The sequence below is a fragment of the Aptenodytes forsteri genome, unplaced genomic scaffold (genome assembly GCF_000699145.1).
Source record: "Aptenodytes forsteri isolate BGI_AS27 unplaced genomic scaffold, ASM69914v1 Scaffold179, whole genome shotgun sequence".
NCBI lineage: Eukaryota > Metazoa > Chordata > Aves > Sphenisciformes > Spheniscidae > Aptenodytes > Aptenodytes forsteri.
Window position 1 is genome coordinate 905372 of NW_008795378.1, and position 17186 is coordinate 922557.

At 38.7% G+C, this 17186-nt stretch overlaps 1 protein-coding gene across 1 annotated transcript in view; it reads right to left on the minus strand.

The window, feature by feature from the left end:
* Nucleotides 1-313: 313 nt before the first annotated feature.
* GOLIM4 (golgi integral membrane protein 4) overlaps nt 314-17186 on the minus strand; it is a 34699-nt gene continuing 17826 nt past the window's right edge. The window contains exons 5-16 of the mRNA XM_009280540.2: nt 16881-17031; nt 15469-15551; nt 14798-14881; nt 11611-11778; nt 10458-10790; nt 8959-9197; nt 7645-7724; nt 7028-7140; nt 5673-5840; nt 4857-4925; nt 2599-2679; nt 314-2242 (exon numbers count right to left, since the gene is read on the minus strand). Of these exons, the coding sequence (XP_009278815.1) occupies nt 2081-2242; nt 2599-2679; nt 4857-4925; nt 5673-5840; nt 7028-7140; nt 7645-7724; nt 8959-9197; nt 10458-10790; nt 11611-11778; nt 14798-14881; nt 15469-15551; nt 16881-17031 (1731 nt within the window). The 3' untranslated portion in view covers nt 314-2080. The remainder of the gene's footprint in view (nt 2243-2598; nt 2680-4856; nt 4926-5672; nt 5841-7027; nt 7141-7644; nt 7725-8958; nt 9198-10457; nt 10791-11610; nt 11779-14797; nt 14882-15468; nt 15552-16880; nt 17032-17186) is intronic.

A 17186-nucleotide genomic window follows, 5' to 3' on the forward strand; every position in this document is an offset into this window, starting at 1 on the left:
TGGGAGAAGCTTGTGTGGAAAAGGGCTTGGGTTCTCCCTCCCTCCTCCTCTTTCACAGACCCATGTTTGATACAGAAGGCTAAGACGTTTTATTGCTCCAGCTGGAAAAGGACCTCAGTTGCAATGATGATGTAGAGTGCTAAAACTGCCAGTATTGCTAATGTTGGTCCTAACCCTGCCCCCCTTCACTGAAAATGCCGTCGTGGCTCCTAGCTCCCTCCTTTCCTCTGCCAGTCTCTACTGTGCTCTATTAAAACAGAGTATGAATGCCTCATTAGGAAAACTAAAACAAATCATCACACTTGTGAAAGATCAATAACTATATTCTAGTTTATTGACTGCAGTCAAGTTTTATTATGCCTCAAATAATTAAATACTGCAACCGTGACATTAAAAATACAGGCCAATTTACCAAAATAATTGTATTCTGAAGATTATGTACATATCATACATTTTACAGTATCATGTAAACTTTTTTTATACATAAGGTAAATCTGATTTATGGTAACTAGAAAACCCAAAATACTTGCTGACAAAAATATTCCTATGAAACATAAGCACTGTGTCTGGGACATTTAGGAAAATTGCAAAGAATGGAAGCCAACTATAAAACAAAATATAATTGAGTTAGTAGAAAAATGAGTTAAATTACATTCATATAAAAAGTTAAACTAAAAACATTGCTATGCATCATTATTAAAAAAAGGGAAAAATCCCAAACCCTCTCCTTTTATATATTAACACACACTTTCACGGGGAGCTACTGTGCGCCTCATTTCCAGCAATGGGGCATAGCCTAGGAAATCCAGATTCCCATTCTCCTTTTAACATATATTAAATAAGTAGGGTCTGTACCAATACAAATATTGTATATATTCATGCACTGTGATTATGTTCATAGTACCCTTCCAAGGCACAGTTTTTTGTGTCGTTTCCCACCCCCCCTTTACATTTTGGCATGCAGTGCTAGAGATGTTTACTGTTCAAAAAAAAACCAAAACAAAACCAACTTCTGTGGGATTTGTCTCTAGTCTGGTTTTCACACTAGGGGACACAGAAATCCCTCCAGCATAGACTTAAAAATAAATAAGTAAAAGAAGGTAAAGGCCTTAGTTCAACATCTTGCTCCAATCACGTCAACTCAGTTAACATGCCTTAACCCTCTCCACAGTCTCCAGAAAGCAATGTAATTATACTTCTCCGGTCAAATATTTTATATATTAGCTAGGACAACAAAATTGTTCCTTCTGTAAATCTCCATTCGTGTGACAGCTGTAGTGTTTTGATTTGGCATAATGGATCTTCAAGTCTAAATTGGTTTCTAGCTCACATCTCATCTCAGCATACCACCATTTGCATTATCTGCTATGTAGTGCATGTAATTGAAGTACCTAGGTATGCTCATTAAAATAAATGCATAATTTAACTCTATATAAACAGCTGCCAAAATTGACAGCTGTTAACCTGGCTGTATTTTGAAGGCTTGTAAAATTTGCATATTTTATAACTGTTCTGTACCTATAAAAGGCCTGGTCCTGCAAATAGCTAGGCATGTGCTTATCTTCAAGGATTTGAAGAATCTCATGAGATTATAATGCATGAAACTACCCGTGGGCCTCTACGAGCACCGCAGATCATTTCTTGGACAGGTAGCGTGGCCAGCCATTAGTCATAAAAGTTGTGTCGTGGAAGACAATGAGAGTTGGAGCGACTAATGTCGACTGGGTTTAGGCACTAGATATATTCCCTCAGATGTTGAATGTATCTGAAATTAGACCAAACACCTCTGTCAGACTTGGACAAGGTGAAAGTGTATTCCAAAATGGCCTTTATAAAACATGCCCAGAATTATGAAAAATTAAACCTATATGATGTCTGTTTATGTACAGCTTTAATAGAAAAGAAATGCTAATCTAGAGTATCAAAATACCATATTCATATAAACGTATGAGAGCATCTAATAGAAAAGTAAGCAGTGTAAAACACAAACTTTTTTTGGAAATTAAATATCCTAAAAAAGTTGTTGATTTAAAAAAAAAACACAACAGGAATTTGTGTGCTGCACAAAAAATTAAGACGACTACATCTCCCCTCGTCTACGAGTTTTTGCTGCAACAGCTCTGCCTTCCTCCTCCTCCTCCTCCTCTTCCTCCTCATAATTTTCTTCATGAGCTTCTTTCTGGTTGTTCTCGTCTTGCATTTCTTGCTCTTGATCTGCCCCTCCGTTATTCTTTTCATCTGCCTGATTGGGGAAACAAAACAAAACAAAGAAAAAACAGATTCAGTGCAACTGCCAGTTTCCTCATATCTTATTTTGGGCCAATGAGATGAAGTTAAGGAAAAGGAAAAATGACTGTCAGCTGGAGTTGTCAGCGTTGATGGACAGAAACAGGAAAAGATTTCCAAAGACCTCCAGGCAGCAAGAATGGATGTGGGGGTGGAAGGATGAGTAAAAGGAAGTTGGGACAGCGTGAAATTTTAAGATCTATGATCTAAAGCAAGCTACAACAATTATTATGTAATGTCACTGTGACATGATCACAGCTATGTTAAGTGTTTAATCATGTCACTGAGTTTGTGGGTTTACACAGTACTTACATTTTCGTCATTTTCACCATATGGCTCTTCAGCATTGCGTTCCAGTTCTCGTTTCTTCTCTTCAGTCAAATCTTCCTGGATCTACAAAGCACAGAGATGTTCTGTATATTTTTATTTCCTTTAAAAAAGTAGCCTGTGGCATAAATGTACGCATTTTCACAGCTACGCTTTTACAGAATGAAGATTCAAAAGAAAGGGAGGAGAGGGCATGGAGAGGTTAAAGGAGGAAAAAAAAACGCCACCCAACAATCAGGAAACTCACTTCCTCTGACAGCATATTTAACTTTTAACTACAATTTTCACAGACCCTCTCAACATCAGTTAACACATTTAGATTTCCATTCTATCTTTCAACTTTACATATATATTATTTTCTCCTTGTCCTTCGTAGTGAAAGTGTCATGACACAGCAAAGAGTCATTACCAACACTTCCACCCCACCCTGGACTCCTAGAACTATTGCAGTTCCGATATGCAATGTAGGTATTTAACGGTAACTTTGTCCACGTTTTCACAGCAGTTGAGTGATCCTTCTGCCAACTGCTCCTGGAAAACCACAAAAGAGCAAGGGGGGATTGGGAGTGAAGAATAATCTTTTCCAACTCTGTCCCTGAAGAGAGAGCAGGCCACACTGAATCTGTTTTCCAGATGTTCAGATCTTGATCTATCACTTCTTTCTTTTATGTCAGCATTTTCCCTCACTTCCATGTCCTTTTATGGTTAGGTGCAAATTTGAAAGAGGCATGCTTGATTTTCTTTAGGAGAATGCTGTTACGCACATCTGCTCCAAATGGCGTCCTGCAAGCTAGGTAAGATGCTTCCGTAAGGCCGCACGGCTCTCCCCATGGAAAAAAGCTGCGTCACCTCGCTGGGAAGCATTTGCCACTCAGTTGTTATGCACATCTGCTCCAAATGGTGTCCTGCAAGCTAGGTAAGATGCTTCTGTAAGGCCACACGGCTCTCCCCATGGAAAAAAGCTGCATCACCTCGCTGGGAAGCATTTGCCACTCAGTGCTGCCACCTACCCCTGCCATAAAGAGCAAGGACGAGACTGCTGCTTTCGACAGGACTCCCTCCCTCTAGCAGCTGCTATCACATTCTCCTGACCAGCAGCAGCAACAGCCTGCTCAACAGTATCAGTAGCAGGAGAGCGTATTTAGCAGTTGCTTCCAACAGGAGGCAAAGCTGCTTGCGAACAAGTTCTTTGGGGTTAGGTATTGCTGCCAGCAGAAGGGCAGCCATCAAACCTGGATGACTTTGAGGGGTATATGGGAAAGATGTGAACAACAGCAATGTGTAATATTTGAGTCAACCTACTAAAGAAACTATTCCCGATTACAGCATCTTAACTCTTTCTTGATTGCTCATTCAGTCACCGCTCACTCTTTAATACTTCCAGTAAGCACACTGGTCATAGTCCTTTAAGAAACGTATTAAATTACTTCCTGTAAGCCAAAGAGTAACTGCCAAAGGCCAGCTATTCCCAGTTCCTAATGACCTGGTTTGATTTAAGTAACCGTATTTTGAACTGGTGAATTCTAAGTGCATACCAGTTAATCTAGACAAAGTGGTCCCCATAAGGGAGTAATGAGTAGCTGTTTCTATTGCTTTTTGTAAGTCATTATGTATGAAGTAGAAAATAGCAATCGATTAGGTATGTATTGAAGAACTGCAGGGCAGCTTATGCTAGTGCATGCATAATGAGCATGCCATTCAACATACGAAGCAAGAATTCCCTTCCCCTCCTTTTCTCTTCCATTTCAAAGCAACATGCTAACAGCTTCCTGACTATTTGACTCCACAAATAGTAGGGGCTTACATAACTTGGATTGCTTAGGAGGAGCACAGATAAATCAAAGTCAGAGCTAAAGAGTAAGTAACAGGCCAAGGAAGCAGTTTGCCCAGAACAGCAGTGTGTGATCAGAGATGCAAAGTTAATGAGGTTTTCGGTGACCTTCAGAGAGCTTGAGGTTTTCAGGAATTTTTCCTTGCATTGTGAATGGCTTAATCTTTTCAATTATTGCACAATTAATACTGTGTTGCGTGGAACATTAATGGATTGCAGCATATAAGTATGAGTAACATGAAATGTGTCCAGAAGTGGACAGCAGAGTAATGGCAGAGACTTCCTAGGTTTCATAAAGTCAGACAAAGTGATTTGGATTCATTTTGCAGTTATAAAAGATGCCAACATTGAACATTAATGGAGATGTGCTTTGCTGCCTGAGTCCACATATGCCTTACGTCTGTTTTCTTACCTCCTCTTCTCCTTCTTCCTGGTATTGTTCATCCACATTATCTTCCTGCTGGTCAGGATTTCCTGCCATCTGCAGAAAGATCATATAAGAATTCAGTTCTATGTGCATGCCTATTAACTTTAGAAGACTGAAGATTAAAGCTTCTTGTTCTGAAACTAAAACTTTATGTAAAGCTAAAGTAACAATAATAGCATAAGAAGTTACTGTGCGTTCATTAGCATTAATGATAGCCCAGCTACATGATTTAGAACTGCCCTAAATTAAAAAATAGACAGCAGAATGATTGTAATAAAAATCACTTCACAGAATAAAGCAAGACTTGCCATACTAAGCAGGAAGACAATGAAATATTCACACCATTAAAGACCAATGCCATAAAAATACAGATTATCTCTGCCTAGAGGAGTGTACAGTTTAAACACGGTTGAAATGCACAGCATTCACTGGAACGGCCATAGAAGAAAAGTGACACCACTGCTTACAGTTGATCGAGTGTTGATGGCATGGAAGCAACATAGAAGGAATTTGTGGAAAGACATGAAGATTGTATGAACATGAAGACTGTTCTTGCAGGGGCTTATGTGAAGGTAAACACAGGGGCCCTGAACTATGAGGCTACAGAACCTCACTGAGTGGCACCAGTGATGAAAGACATACCAGTGTATCACCAGGAGTAATTCCACACTTTTACCCGCACATGTCATATACAGCTTAAAAGAGATCTTTAAAAAAAATCCAAGTTCAGCATTCCCTTGCCAAGCTGTGCTACACTGTCCTTAAATAGGACCTACAGATGCTTCCTTTCCCTTTACTGACCACTAGGTGCTCTTCCATTCCCGGATGTCCTTGTTTCTGACTTGTTTCCTTGCGCTTTTCATTTTCATCTGGTAGATTTTCTTCTCTCTCTTGCTCAGCTTCCTCAAATTCATCTTCTCCCTGATTGTTGGGGTCATCAGCAGGATTCACATCTTCCATGGCTGCCTTCTGTAATTTTTAGAAGTGAATGTTAAATACGTATTTTTTATCTCACAGTCAAATTCCATTTCACTTGAAAGATACCCCAATGTGAGCTATGTTAGAGCCAACTCCATACCCACTGAAACCAGCTCGAATCTCTCTACAGGCAACAGGGGTCACTAGATCAAGCCCTAGCCAATACAGAAGTGTCAGTTCCTGGACGAAAAAGTACTTCAGCACTGAACACAGACAGAACTGCAGTATCTGTCTGCTAAAAGCCACATTGAAGCTGATGACTTATTTCACATAAACTGTTGAACTCCTTTTGTTTACTGACTGACAACTGACAATGCCTGGTAAGACCGGGTGAAAAAAGGTAAGAGTTTAAATGCTCACGGCTCAAAAGAGCTGATGTGATCTTTCAGTACCAGCCTGTCCTGCAATATTGACCTTGTCTATGTTTATAATAAAACAAAACAACACTCACTTTTCATCATACTTTGCCATTCACAAAACGAGCATTTTCTTTCTGCTTATCATTCAGTAAAAACACTACTGATATCTTTATAGCTGACAAGTTAAAGATCCTTTAGATATTTACTATACAATTTAATTTCCTGAGGGGGAGGGGAGTAAAGATGATACGCTTGACATTCCATAACACCAAGTTAAGATGGAACTTGGGGGAAGGTACAGGACTGAATCTCCTGCATCCAGATCTCTGTGCAATTGATATCGCAGCTGTGTTCAGTGCTGAAGTATGTTCTCTTTCAAGATCTCACACTTCTGTACTGACTCCAGCTGGTTTCCGTGGCTATTGAGTTGACTCTTACCCTCTTAACTAATGATAGTATGAAAAATACCATCACCACTCTTTGACTGACCACCAATGAGTTACTCCTGTTATTTTTTTTTAATCCAAGTTTACCTGTTCAAGTCCCAGCTAAGTCCAAATCCTTTTTTCCACCTAAAGCACAGATCAAAGGAATGTAGAAAAGCAGCTTGCTTCCAACAAGGAAACTTTTTTTGATTTCTTCCCAAATCAGTAAGGACAACTTTAAAACTACATCTATGATCTATTTAAACTGTCAAACTTGTCTTCCTAGCAGACCTTTGGTTCATCTTATTTCTGTAATGCGCAATTATGTTAGATGAGATTCTGGGTTTTCACTTCAGTAACGATTGCAATCCATAGCATCTTAATTCATACTCACCGATTCATCAGCCTGCTGGTTTTCTACTTGATGTTCTGGTTCTTGCTGTTCATTTGCATTATTTTGATCATCAACTTCACCGTCATCCTGGTGCTGGTTGTCACGTTCATAAGCTGACAATTTTTTTGATATTATTATTATTATTATTATATTACAGCAGTTTCTAGTTAGCCCTTTTAAGAAAAAGAGTCTCATATATACTAGCTTTCACACATGCTTTTAGCAGTAGGCAGCCTTTACCTAAAGAGCTCACCTAAACAGATAACGCTAACAGAATTGTTTTACTGCTAGTAGGAAACCGACACTGAAGGATTATATAATGTGAAGAGATCAAACAAAATCATAGGCAAAGCCAGGAATGTAACCAAGATCCACAAAGCCCTATCCTAGTAGCTCAATCAAAAGGACACTTTTCCTTTCAGGAATATTGATATGATCTTTAGTAATACCTGCATTTCATTCAGTCAGTTCAACCAGTGTTATTTGAGCTTCTGGTTTTAAATTGTGAGTTTGTTTCACTTGAATCCAAACTGGATATGAAATGAATATTAAATCTCGCATGAAAGGCAGTACACAGGGAACCTGTGAACATGCTAGGGACATAAATTTTATCTTACCTCCTTCCTCTTCCTGAATACCTTGCTCTTCTTCCCCTTGTACAATATCATGGTCCATGTTATCATAATGAGCCTGTTGGCTGAGAAAATTAAATGCAAATACATCATTTCGGTTTCAGAAAAGTGTGGTTTTGCTTTAATAAACAAACCATCCTACTGCATCTCTGCCTCTCCCAGCTCCTGCCAGAATGTGTTCCAGTTTAGCTTTCTATTACCTAATATTTTCTCACATCATCTTTCCTGAAAAAAGATATACTTTATAGAACAAAGACTTTTTTGTCCTACTATACTAACTTCTGTGCTTGCATTTCTCCATGTATCAATGGGATCTACCTTCTATTTTCAAAACTCCTAAACTAGTATATTCCATAATCAAAGCACAAATACTATGAACTGGAAGCAAAGAACCCCTCAGATAAAGGGTCTTAAAAACAGACTACATGGATCAGTTATTTTGTTGACTAAGCAGTTTAGCATTCATCTTGAAAGGGGTTTACTTGTGTGGTAGGTCTTGCAGGACTGAATATTTTGACTATCAATTTATGAAAGGCTTTCTTATACCAAAATCCTTTTAGAACACGGGTCAAGTTAATTATTAATATTTCAGTGTTTCAGCAAAGAAAATTCAATGGGCTTAAGATTCCAAAAGACAAAAAATTGTCACTAACAATTTTTAACTAAGTAGAAGCATGAGGAAATATGACAGGGAGGGTGAAAGGCATGTAGAAGCTACAATATCATGAATATAACTGCATTCACAACAACTTTATGACACTAACAGGGTGTTGCTTTCTCCCGAAATCATGCTTGTGTCTCTACAATGCAAATAATACTAGTCGCTCTTGTCCAGAAAGTTCTCATGGAATTACTTAAAAACAGCATCTCATATTTAAGAGGAACTTTAGCTTAGGTACCTTAATGCATATCTGATACTGGAGCTCCTCAGTCCTACAAGATCATAATTGCTGCTTAGCGGAAAATAATTACTAATTTAAAGCAAGCTTTAAGACAAGGGGCATTGTATGCCAGAAGCCCCTATCCTCCTCCAAGGATGTGCATGGCAACGTGCACTCATTACTCCAGACTTCAGAGGCTTCCATAGTAAAAGGAAAAAAAAAAAAAAAAAGAAGGAAAACACACTCTTAAAATAGCAATCAGATTTATCCTTGGAAAGAAGGAGATGAGGCTCACTGAATTTAGTTTCTGGGCAGTCTAGGTTTATAGCATTAAACCACCTTCTTTTCAAAGATGGTATGGTGGAAGCCATAAAACCCAGAGCACAGATCACAACAAACTCGTGTAAAAGAATTTAACCTTAGCCGCTTTTTATAGAGTTTTTCTCCTTGTTCTGCCTGTTTCTGCAGCTGAAGCTCTTTTTCTTGAAGTTGTTGCTGCCGTAATAGCTGTCCTCGCAGTCTTTGCTGGTGTAGTGATTCCTGATGTTCTCGTAGCTGATAGGCTTCCTCTGCTCTTTGGGCTGCAAGATGTTGCTGCTCTAGTTGTTGTTCATAAACTGGCTTATGTCTTTTTGTTACAGCTTTTGTTGGTGTTATCTGTCAAAGAAATGTGTTAGTCATAGATTAATCATAACTTCAATGATCAGAAACAAGCATGCAGAAACCTGTGACAAGAGGGAAAATTATGCAGATGCTACACGCAATAGGCAGAATTACAGCAAAGCTATTTTAAGTTTTCTTGTCTCTGCTGAAAGTTTAATTATTTTTTTGAAAACAGACTGGAAGTGTTGGAGTGTCTGTGGAGGACATGGGGAAGGAAGAAAAGATAATGGGCAGGGGAAGCCATGCTTTTCTTACACATCAATAATAATAAAAACCCCCAACATATTACCAGTAAAAGCAAGTTTTGATGGCTGACAATTAAGGCAGTAAATATGCTTCCATTGATTTAACTGGTAATTTCAGTAGGGACTGCTTTGAGCCTTAAATGAGACGCTGCACATTTTTTACAGCCAGCAGTAACTTAAACTAACTCCAGTTTCACAGCTTAACCTATTGCTGTTGTTTTAATCCACTGTACCTCTTCAACAATGGCTTCTCATCACACTGAAGCTATAGAATTAATCTGCTAGGAGAGTAAGTGTTTACAGAGCCTAATGTGAGATCAGTAAAATATATTTTCCACCGGAGATCCAATCTAGAATGTAAATCCAGGATTTGCTGGTTTTATTTAGAGCTGCATAGAGCAAGACTTGCCATTGCTGCACACTGATTTCCCCTGGCTCTTTTAGTCATGTTCATCTTGCAGTTAAAATTTCCTGTCAAACGACAGCGAACATTTAGATGGAAACGTGTTTACAGAAACTAGGTATATCTGACAAGGAAACACATTGCAATTTGCTGAGATGCATCAAATTAGTACGGCAGGACAGCTCTCCATCAAAGTGCTGAAGATAAATCTCATTCCCATCAGCTATCTTCTTCCCATCAGCTACCACAGGCCTCAAATTTTAAGTAGGAGATGAGATTCAACCTAACTGCTCTTTTTCTCCACCTGTTGCTTTTTATCAGCAGAATTAATGTTCGTTAAGCTGCATTTCACAAGCACTGCAGTATGTGTGTGCTGAAGTTGAGCCTGAATCCTATGCATCCAAGTGCTTTGAATCCCAAATTTTCTATAAATATGACAATTTTATCTAAAAAACAGTGAGTGCTCCAAATCCCAAGCTTTCTATAAATATGACACTGATTTTATCTAGAAATAGGCGAGTGCAATACAGGGCCAGCAATGACAAGAGATGCCTCCATTTAAACAGCAAATCTAATCAATTAGTAGAAAAGAAGAGAGCTCTGTACCTCTGAATGAAGATGATCGCCCAACATGTTGGTTTCTTCTTCTTTCTGTTCCTGTTTTTTCCACTCGTGCTCTTCTGGTACTTGATCCTGTTCCTCCTCTAAGTGCTCAGGCTGACCTGCCTGCTCCATTTCTTCCTCTTCAAGTTCTTTTTTGCGTTCCTCTTCAACTTGATCAACACGTTGCTCATCATCCTCTCCAGCTTCTTGTTGCTCCTGAATATTTAGTTCTTTGGCATGCTGGCCCTCATTAGTCCTTCTTTGCACATGAAAATGCTCAGCTCTGTCTTCTTTTTCCTGGGTATTTATTTCTTCTCTCTCTTTTGGCTTCTCATTCTGCAAAACATACACAAGATTATGTGTGCACAAGATATTATGGATTTCATATTTTCAAGAGAGCCAAGGACCAGATATGGATGCCTTTATTCCAACCTGCAGTAGTGAAGCTGTTGTCAGGAGAGCCAAATGCCTGCTTTGGAAAAAGCTACCCTCCTGCCAAATGGTATCAATACCTGATTCTTGGCTCTGCACAGCTACGCAAGGTGTACAATTGCATCATGAAGTAGGTTAAGCCTCGTTTTATCTGAAGTAGAACAAAAAACTATTACAATTCTGTATCTACAAAGGAAGCTTTGTATTTTTATTTCCGGTAGGTTCTGCTGGCCAAGAACTCTTGTAAAACAAAACCACAACTGATATTGTAACTTCTAGACTTTACCCACAGCTTTGCTTTTTTTCTTTTTGAACATCAGATAGTGTGCCAATTTTAAATATACTGAGTTTAAGTGTGCCACTGAAACTTTATAAAACATGTGAAAAGACAATTTCTTCACAACTTCTTAAAGCTTTTCTGTAACACAAGATATCTAAAATTTTAGAGACCACTTACTATTCAAAAAGTTAAGATTTTTAGCAACTTCTTAAAACAGCTTACATAAACCAGTTTTAAGTGCATTTACAGTCATGTGAGAAAGGTCATCATGAATACATTTTTCTACTACTCAATAAGATTAAACTGTTGCTTACTACTTTACTCAAGAACTGACAAATGTGTACAACTAAACATACGCTTCTATTAGAAGTTAAGCACATAGCTAGTATTTTGCTGAGTAAGAACCATTTCCTATAGCGTCTGTAGCCAGTCAGTACTTTATACCTCCTTATGCTCTTCAGCCACAGTTTCATGGTGTATTGGGAGGTCACTGTGGGGAGACGGTGCTCGCACCTCCAGTTGCTCATTTGTTTTTTCTAACTTCTCAGGCTGTCGGAAACTTGGCATTTTGTTGAGTGTGTCCTTCAACTGTTTGTATTCCTCCACCTGGGACTAAAGTCAACATATTAATTGTAGTGTGTCCAAATCAATTTCTTAATAAAATGTAGTCACCTCGGAGTGAACTTGCTGGCAAGACATATGGTAAAAAGACTCAATATTCACATCAGAGCAAATACCAGGGAGGAGAAGGGATGGGAGCTTTTAAAATTGGTTGTTTCCACGCACTAGATAGCATTGATTCATCACGATCTTTTCAGCCAAAGTGCACATGCATACAAAGTATATAAGAAAAATCTCTGTGGGACAAAGACGAAGATTTGTTTTATTCATGCCAAGCAGGAGAATTGTCAAAAGGGGATGATGCAGTTTTCTTGGCAGACTAAAGCAAGGGAATCAAGAGCACCACAACTTCTCCTTTACTGGTAGAAAGAAGTGCAGTTCTTTCAGAAACAGTAGCTTTAAAGTATATACATATATATATATATGTGTGTCATGAAAATGCCAAATCCTCAACATTTAGACAGGTGTTACACAAGACAACAGCCAACATACAGAACTGAGACAAAGAAAGTCATATGTGTCAAAAATGCCAAATCCTCAACATTTAGACAGGTGTTACACAAGACAACAGCCAACATACAGAACTGAGACAAAGAAAGTCATAGTACACCTTCGGTGAAGAGCAAGAAAAAAAAAGAGGAAAAAAAAGAGGCAATACAAATTTCTAAAGTCTTCCTGGAATGCAACAGTAAAACGTTGTAATTTGATTTGCTGTTTAACTTTGTACAAGATCAGGATACTCTCAAAAAGCTTTGAAGTCTAGTATGAGAATCCAGACTGGTTGGTACACCAGTCCCTGTCTATACAGCAGACGTATAAGAAAGGCTATCTCAAAAGACTATATCTTTTTTGAGATGGACAGGATTTATAAAAGCTGACCAGCTGCATATACAAAAGGTGGTGCCCCACGATAGGGTTTCTCTGTTGCTCCAGTGGAGGTGGTGAGTGTGTTTACTACCTGTTCTGAAGTCGGAGGTGCATTTCATAATCCTTTTTAAAATTCAGGTTAAAAACTGCCTACAGTTTACACTTGGTGACTGTGTATGTCATTTTGTGTGTTATGTGGTATCATAGCAATCAATAGTACAGCAGACAGGCATGATGCATTGATGTACAATGCATAATACTCATATAAAACAATATCCACAGTGCTACAGATTGACATGATGCAATGCATAACAGCTCCGAAGCTAGACGCACCTCGAAGCATCTTCAAAAGACTATGGCATCCATTAAAACAGACGGGCCTAAAAGCAAAGCAGAAGGCACAGTAATTACTCTTGTCATTCCAGAGGGATACTTCTGCTTCCTGATTAACTGCTGGAGAGTCCAATAAGAAATTTTAGAGGAAAAAATATTATTTACTTAAGACTAATATGTGGGTCTCTTCCCCCCCCCCCCCCCCCCCCCTGCCCCCCCCCCCCCCCCCCCCCACTGACCATGCAGAGAGACTATACACTAGGATATTTAAACAGCACACGTCCAGATCAGAATTCAAGTACCCTGTTCCGCTGCACAAGTCGCTAAGCTGAACATTGTGATTCAAGGCCATAGCCTAAAAGGTATTAATACTGACAGAAAGACAGGGTTTATAAAAATATATAATGAATCTGTCTGGCTGTTTGAGCTATGGAAATGTACAAAGATTACAGTGCCTTAAAGATTCAGGTCACAAATTCATTAGTGCAGTACTGACTACTGATATTTAATGTCTAGAATACACTTAGAAATAGAGGGGTCATTTATCGAGCTGCGTTTCTAAGCAATAATCCCTTGTGAACTTTCTGTAGTTGGTTTGCAGGAGAAACTATGCAACTGTGCTAAATACCTTCTGTTCTGAAAGAATGTGCAAGACCCTTCTGTTGAAGGAAAGGTTCTCCATATGATAAATGCCACATTCTGATTGCAGATAGAAAGGCTTTGTGTGACACAGGTTTTCTAGTTAAAGAACTGAATCAAAGCCAGGAGAAGTATATGGAGCTTCCCTTTGGACTTGGTGAACCTTAAATCAGACCCTGCATCTGCCCTTGTGGAATTTCAGATGTTAGCAAATACATGCCAAGCAGCTAACATGGCCAGTGGGAGAAGAACTTAAAATTAGCCGCTGGCATATTTTAGTACTGGAAATTAAGATTCTCCATATAGTTAGCCTACGAAGGACTTTCCTGGTCTTTCCCTATTTTTTGAATATCTACACATATTGACATGCACAACAAACAGAACTGGGGAAAAAAAGATCCAATGCTTTTAATGCTGCTAATGATTTTATGGACTGTGAAAATACTTAAATGAAGAAAATTAGTAAGGAATAAAAATAACTTCACACTGCCTCATTGCCTTTCCCTCTGATCTTTCATCAATAGTCTTCCTCTGCTTCAACATTACTCCTACTTTCAGATTCCCTGTGGCCTACACAGCTTGTACTGGCACAGCTGACTGAATTTCCAATAGTCTAGCAAAGTTTGTGCTTCACAGATAGTTCACTTGAAAATTACGTTTAAGAAAGGTAATGCAGCTGCTTCTATTTAACTAATGTGAGTCCCACCTGGAGTTTACATTCCTCTACCTCTGTTGGACTGATGTATATAGCCTTATAAACCTTCCAGTCATACACAAAAAGGGATTTTATAGTATACCAGCATCCAGGTCTTTATAATGATACATGTGAATGTCAGTGTGGGATGTTAAACTAATAGAAGTTCTATCAGAGAAGACAGAGAAAGAAAGGTATTTGACAGCTCTCATGGAAGCAGAGATACACTTCTTATCAGTAACACATGCACTCTTGGGCCTATAATACAGCTTTTTATTTTCCAACAGCCCTATGATTTGTTGCAGCTTCTTCTTAAGAGCAACCCTTTAACTCATGCATTTCCCTGCAGTGTGCAGCATGGTACTAACTGCAAATTCCCCATGCGAAAGGCTACATGCATAACATTACAGTCAGCTGAACTAAGAGAAACAAGTTTTAGGAAGGTTAGAGCTAGCAGAAGCTGCTTTCCTTTCTGACCTGTGCAGCAGCTAGTGCACTCTTGTGGTCTTCCAATGTCACTACAAGCTGGTTGTGTTGGGAGAGTAAGTTCTTATGCTGTTGCTACACAAAAAGAAGAACATTACATGTTTCACATAAAGTTCATTCTAAAGGTAAATTAGGTACCCTGGGGGATTTTGAACTAGGAAGATAATTCAATTTATTTCAAAAAGAAAATCCTGAGTTGGAATGACAGCATTTATTTATTTAACACGGAATGCATATTAAACACACAGAGAAAGCGAGCATGCCAGGAAAAAAAATTTTGGAGGCCAGAATTTGTGTAACTAAAATAAAGTTAAAAGTTGGAGTAGATGTTGATGCATGTTTAAAAAAAATAGAGCTGGAAAACATTCATTTCAGCAAACTTAGTTTGCCAAAACACAATTCTTAACTTGCAAAGTCAAATTTCCAATTCCAATTTCTATACTAAATACTTCTCTTCCAATTATTTTATTTTTTCCAAATGAGCATGTACCTAAAGTGTAGGTGGCAAAAGACAAGAAATCTAGTTCAGCCATATTCCTCTCCTTTTTGCCACGTAACAGAAACTACGAGTTTCAGCATAGCCTATTTCCGGTTTGTTAAAGCTTGGGAAAATTTTTCTTTTTCCTAATGGTCTTGAAAGTTCTCCCCAAAGCAAAGCCTACCTTGACATCTTGTAGCTGGGTGTGAATGTCTTGGTGAGCTTTTCTCAACTGTCTGTTCTCCTCCCTTAAGTTATACAGGGATTCTGTTTAAAAGAAATGACACACAGAATTTAAACCTGGTCAGATTTATAATACTAGATTAAGCACAAACTACATCAAATCCCACACAATTGCTATAGTAAAAATGGATTGGAGTAATTGTATGGCTTCTTTATGTTACATGTCTCCCCAGCCCTATAAAAAGCCTTACATTTTCAAGCAGAAAATTGTAAAATTTGGTTAAATTTTATATTAGCGCACCCAGTCTGCAACTGGAATTATGCATCACTGTTCATGCTGGGGACTGCAGACGGTAAAATTCATTATGGTAATCTGAATCTTTAAAATGCAGAGAGGAAGCCACCCTCCTCTTTCTTCCCCCACATCACATCTGGTGGGTAAGAATTTTATTTCATAGGACTAAGCTATTCTTTTGGAAGAGGTGCCCAGATGGCCAGCATACTTAAAAAGCTTTATGTTCTGGGACCAGGGAAAGGGGCTTCTCTTCCCACTTCTTACATTATGTTGATGTGGAATATTGCAAGCAGACACAGGCAAGCTCTTCCCACACTCCAAGCTGCCAGGCTGCAATCCAGCTCAGTCCAAGAGCTAGCTGCATGACTTCACTGGTGTGGTGCCAAGGCAGAACTAATAAACACAGCCTCTGCCTGCAAAATAGTAGGCAGACAAAACTGCAGACAGCTCCAAAACTAACTCATGTGTTAGTGACACATGGCAGAAAGTGGCTGAAGGCCCTTGATGGGGAGAGCCCCATCCTTTTGTTCTATGCAATTGTGTAATTAGGATTGAAGAGGTCCGCAAATTGCAAAGAATGTCCTTAATAGGAAACTGGATGCCAAGAGTAAAAAATGAATACTTCATCATCCAAGTATACAAGGTGCAACATGTTTCAGAGAAGCTGATACATATAGAGAAAATGAGGTCTAAAATGTATATAAAGTCACTTCATAAAAAGGCACAATTAAATCTCTGATAGAAGTGGCAAACATTCTTAGATTGCCTTTCATTTACAAAAAAGAGTAAAGAGGCAAATTGATTTTTCCAGGTTTATAGAAACTTTAGAACTAAAAATGAAAGACTGGATAAACCAGCCACTGACACCTGACGGGCTTTTAAGTGCTGCGTTTCTTACTATTTCTCTAATCTAGATAGAAACACGAAGCACACATATGAATACATTTCAGAAAGAGGCCACAGAGAATCATCAATAAAATGTAACTTATCAGGAGGCATAAGATGCATGAATGACCTGTTAGCGAGAACAGAAACAATGCCTTTCTGTCTCACATCACACAAAACACAATGACAAATACACATTTTAATATGGGCAGCCAGATACAGGCTGCATGTACCCTTCAGCTTAGAGATCTCCTGCTCTTTTTCCTGCTGTAGTTGTAAGTATCGCTCCTTGTGATCACTGAACGTTCTGCTAAACTCTTCTCCTTGTTTTCGGTGATCTTCCTCAAGGTCAGCATGCTGTTTCTTTAGTTCTTCATGTTGACTCTGCAAACACCAAGTTGGACACTAAACAGTTCTGTATCTGCATATCTGGCTAATATTGTCTTTGGCAATTTGTTAAATAAGTCCAGATGAATAGGAAGCATTCATAACAAGAAGTTTATTATTCAAAGCATGCATATTGCAGCTCCTCCCAAACA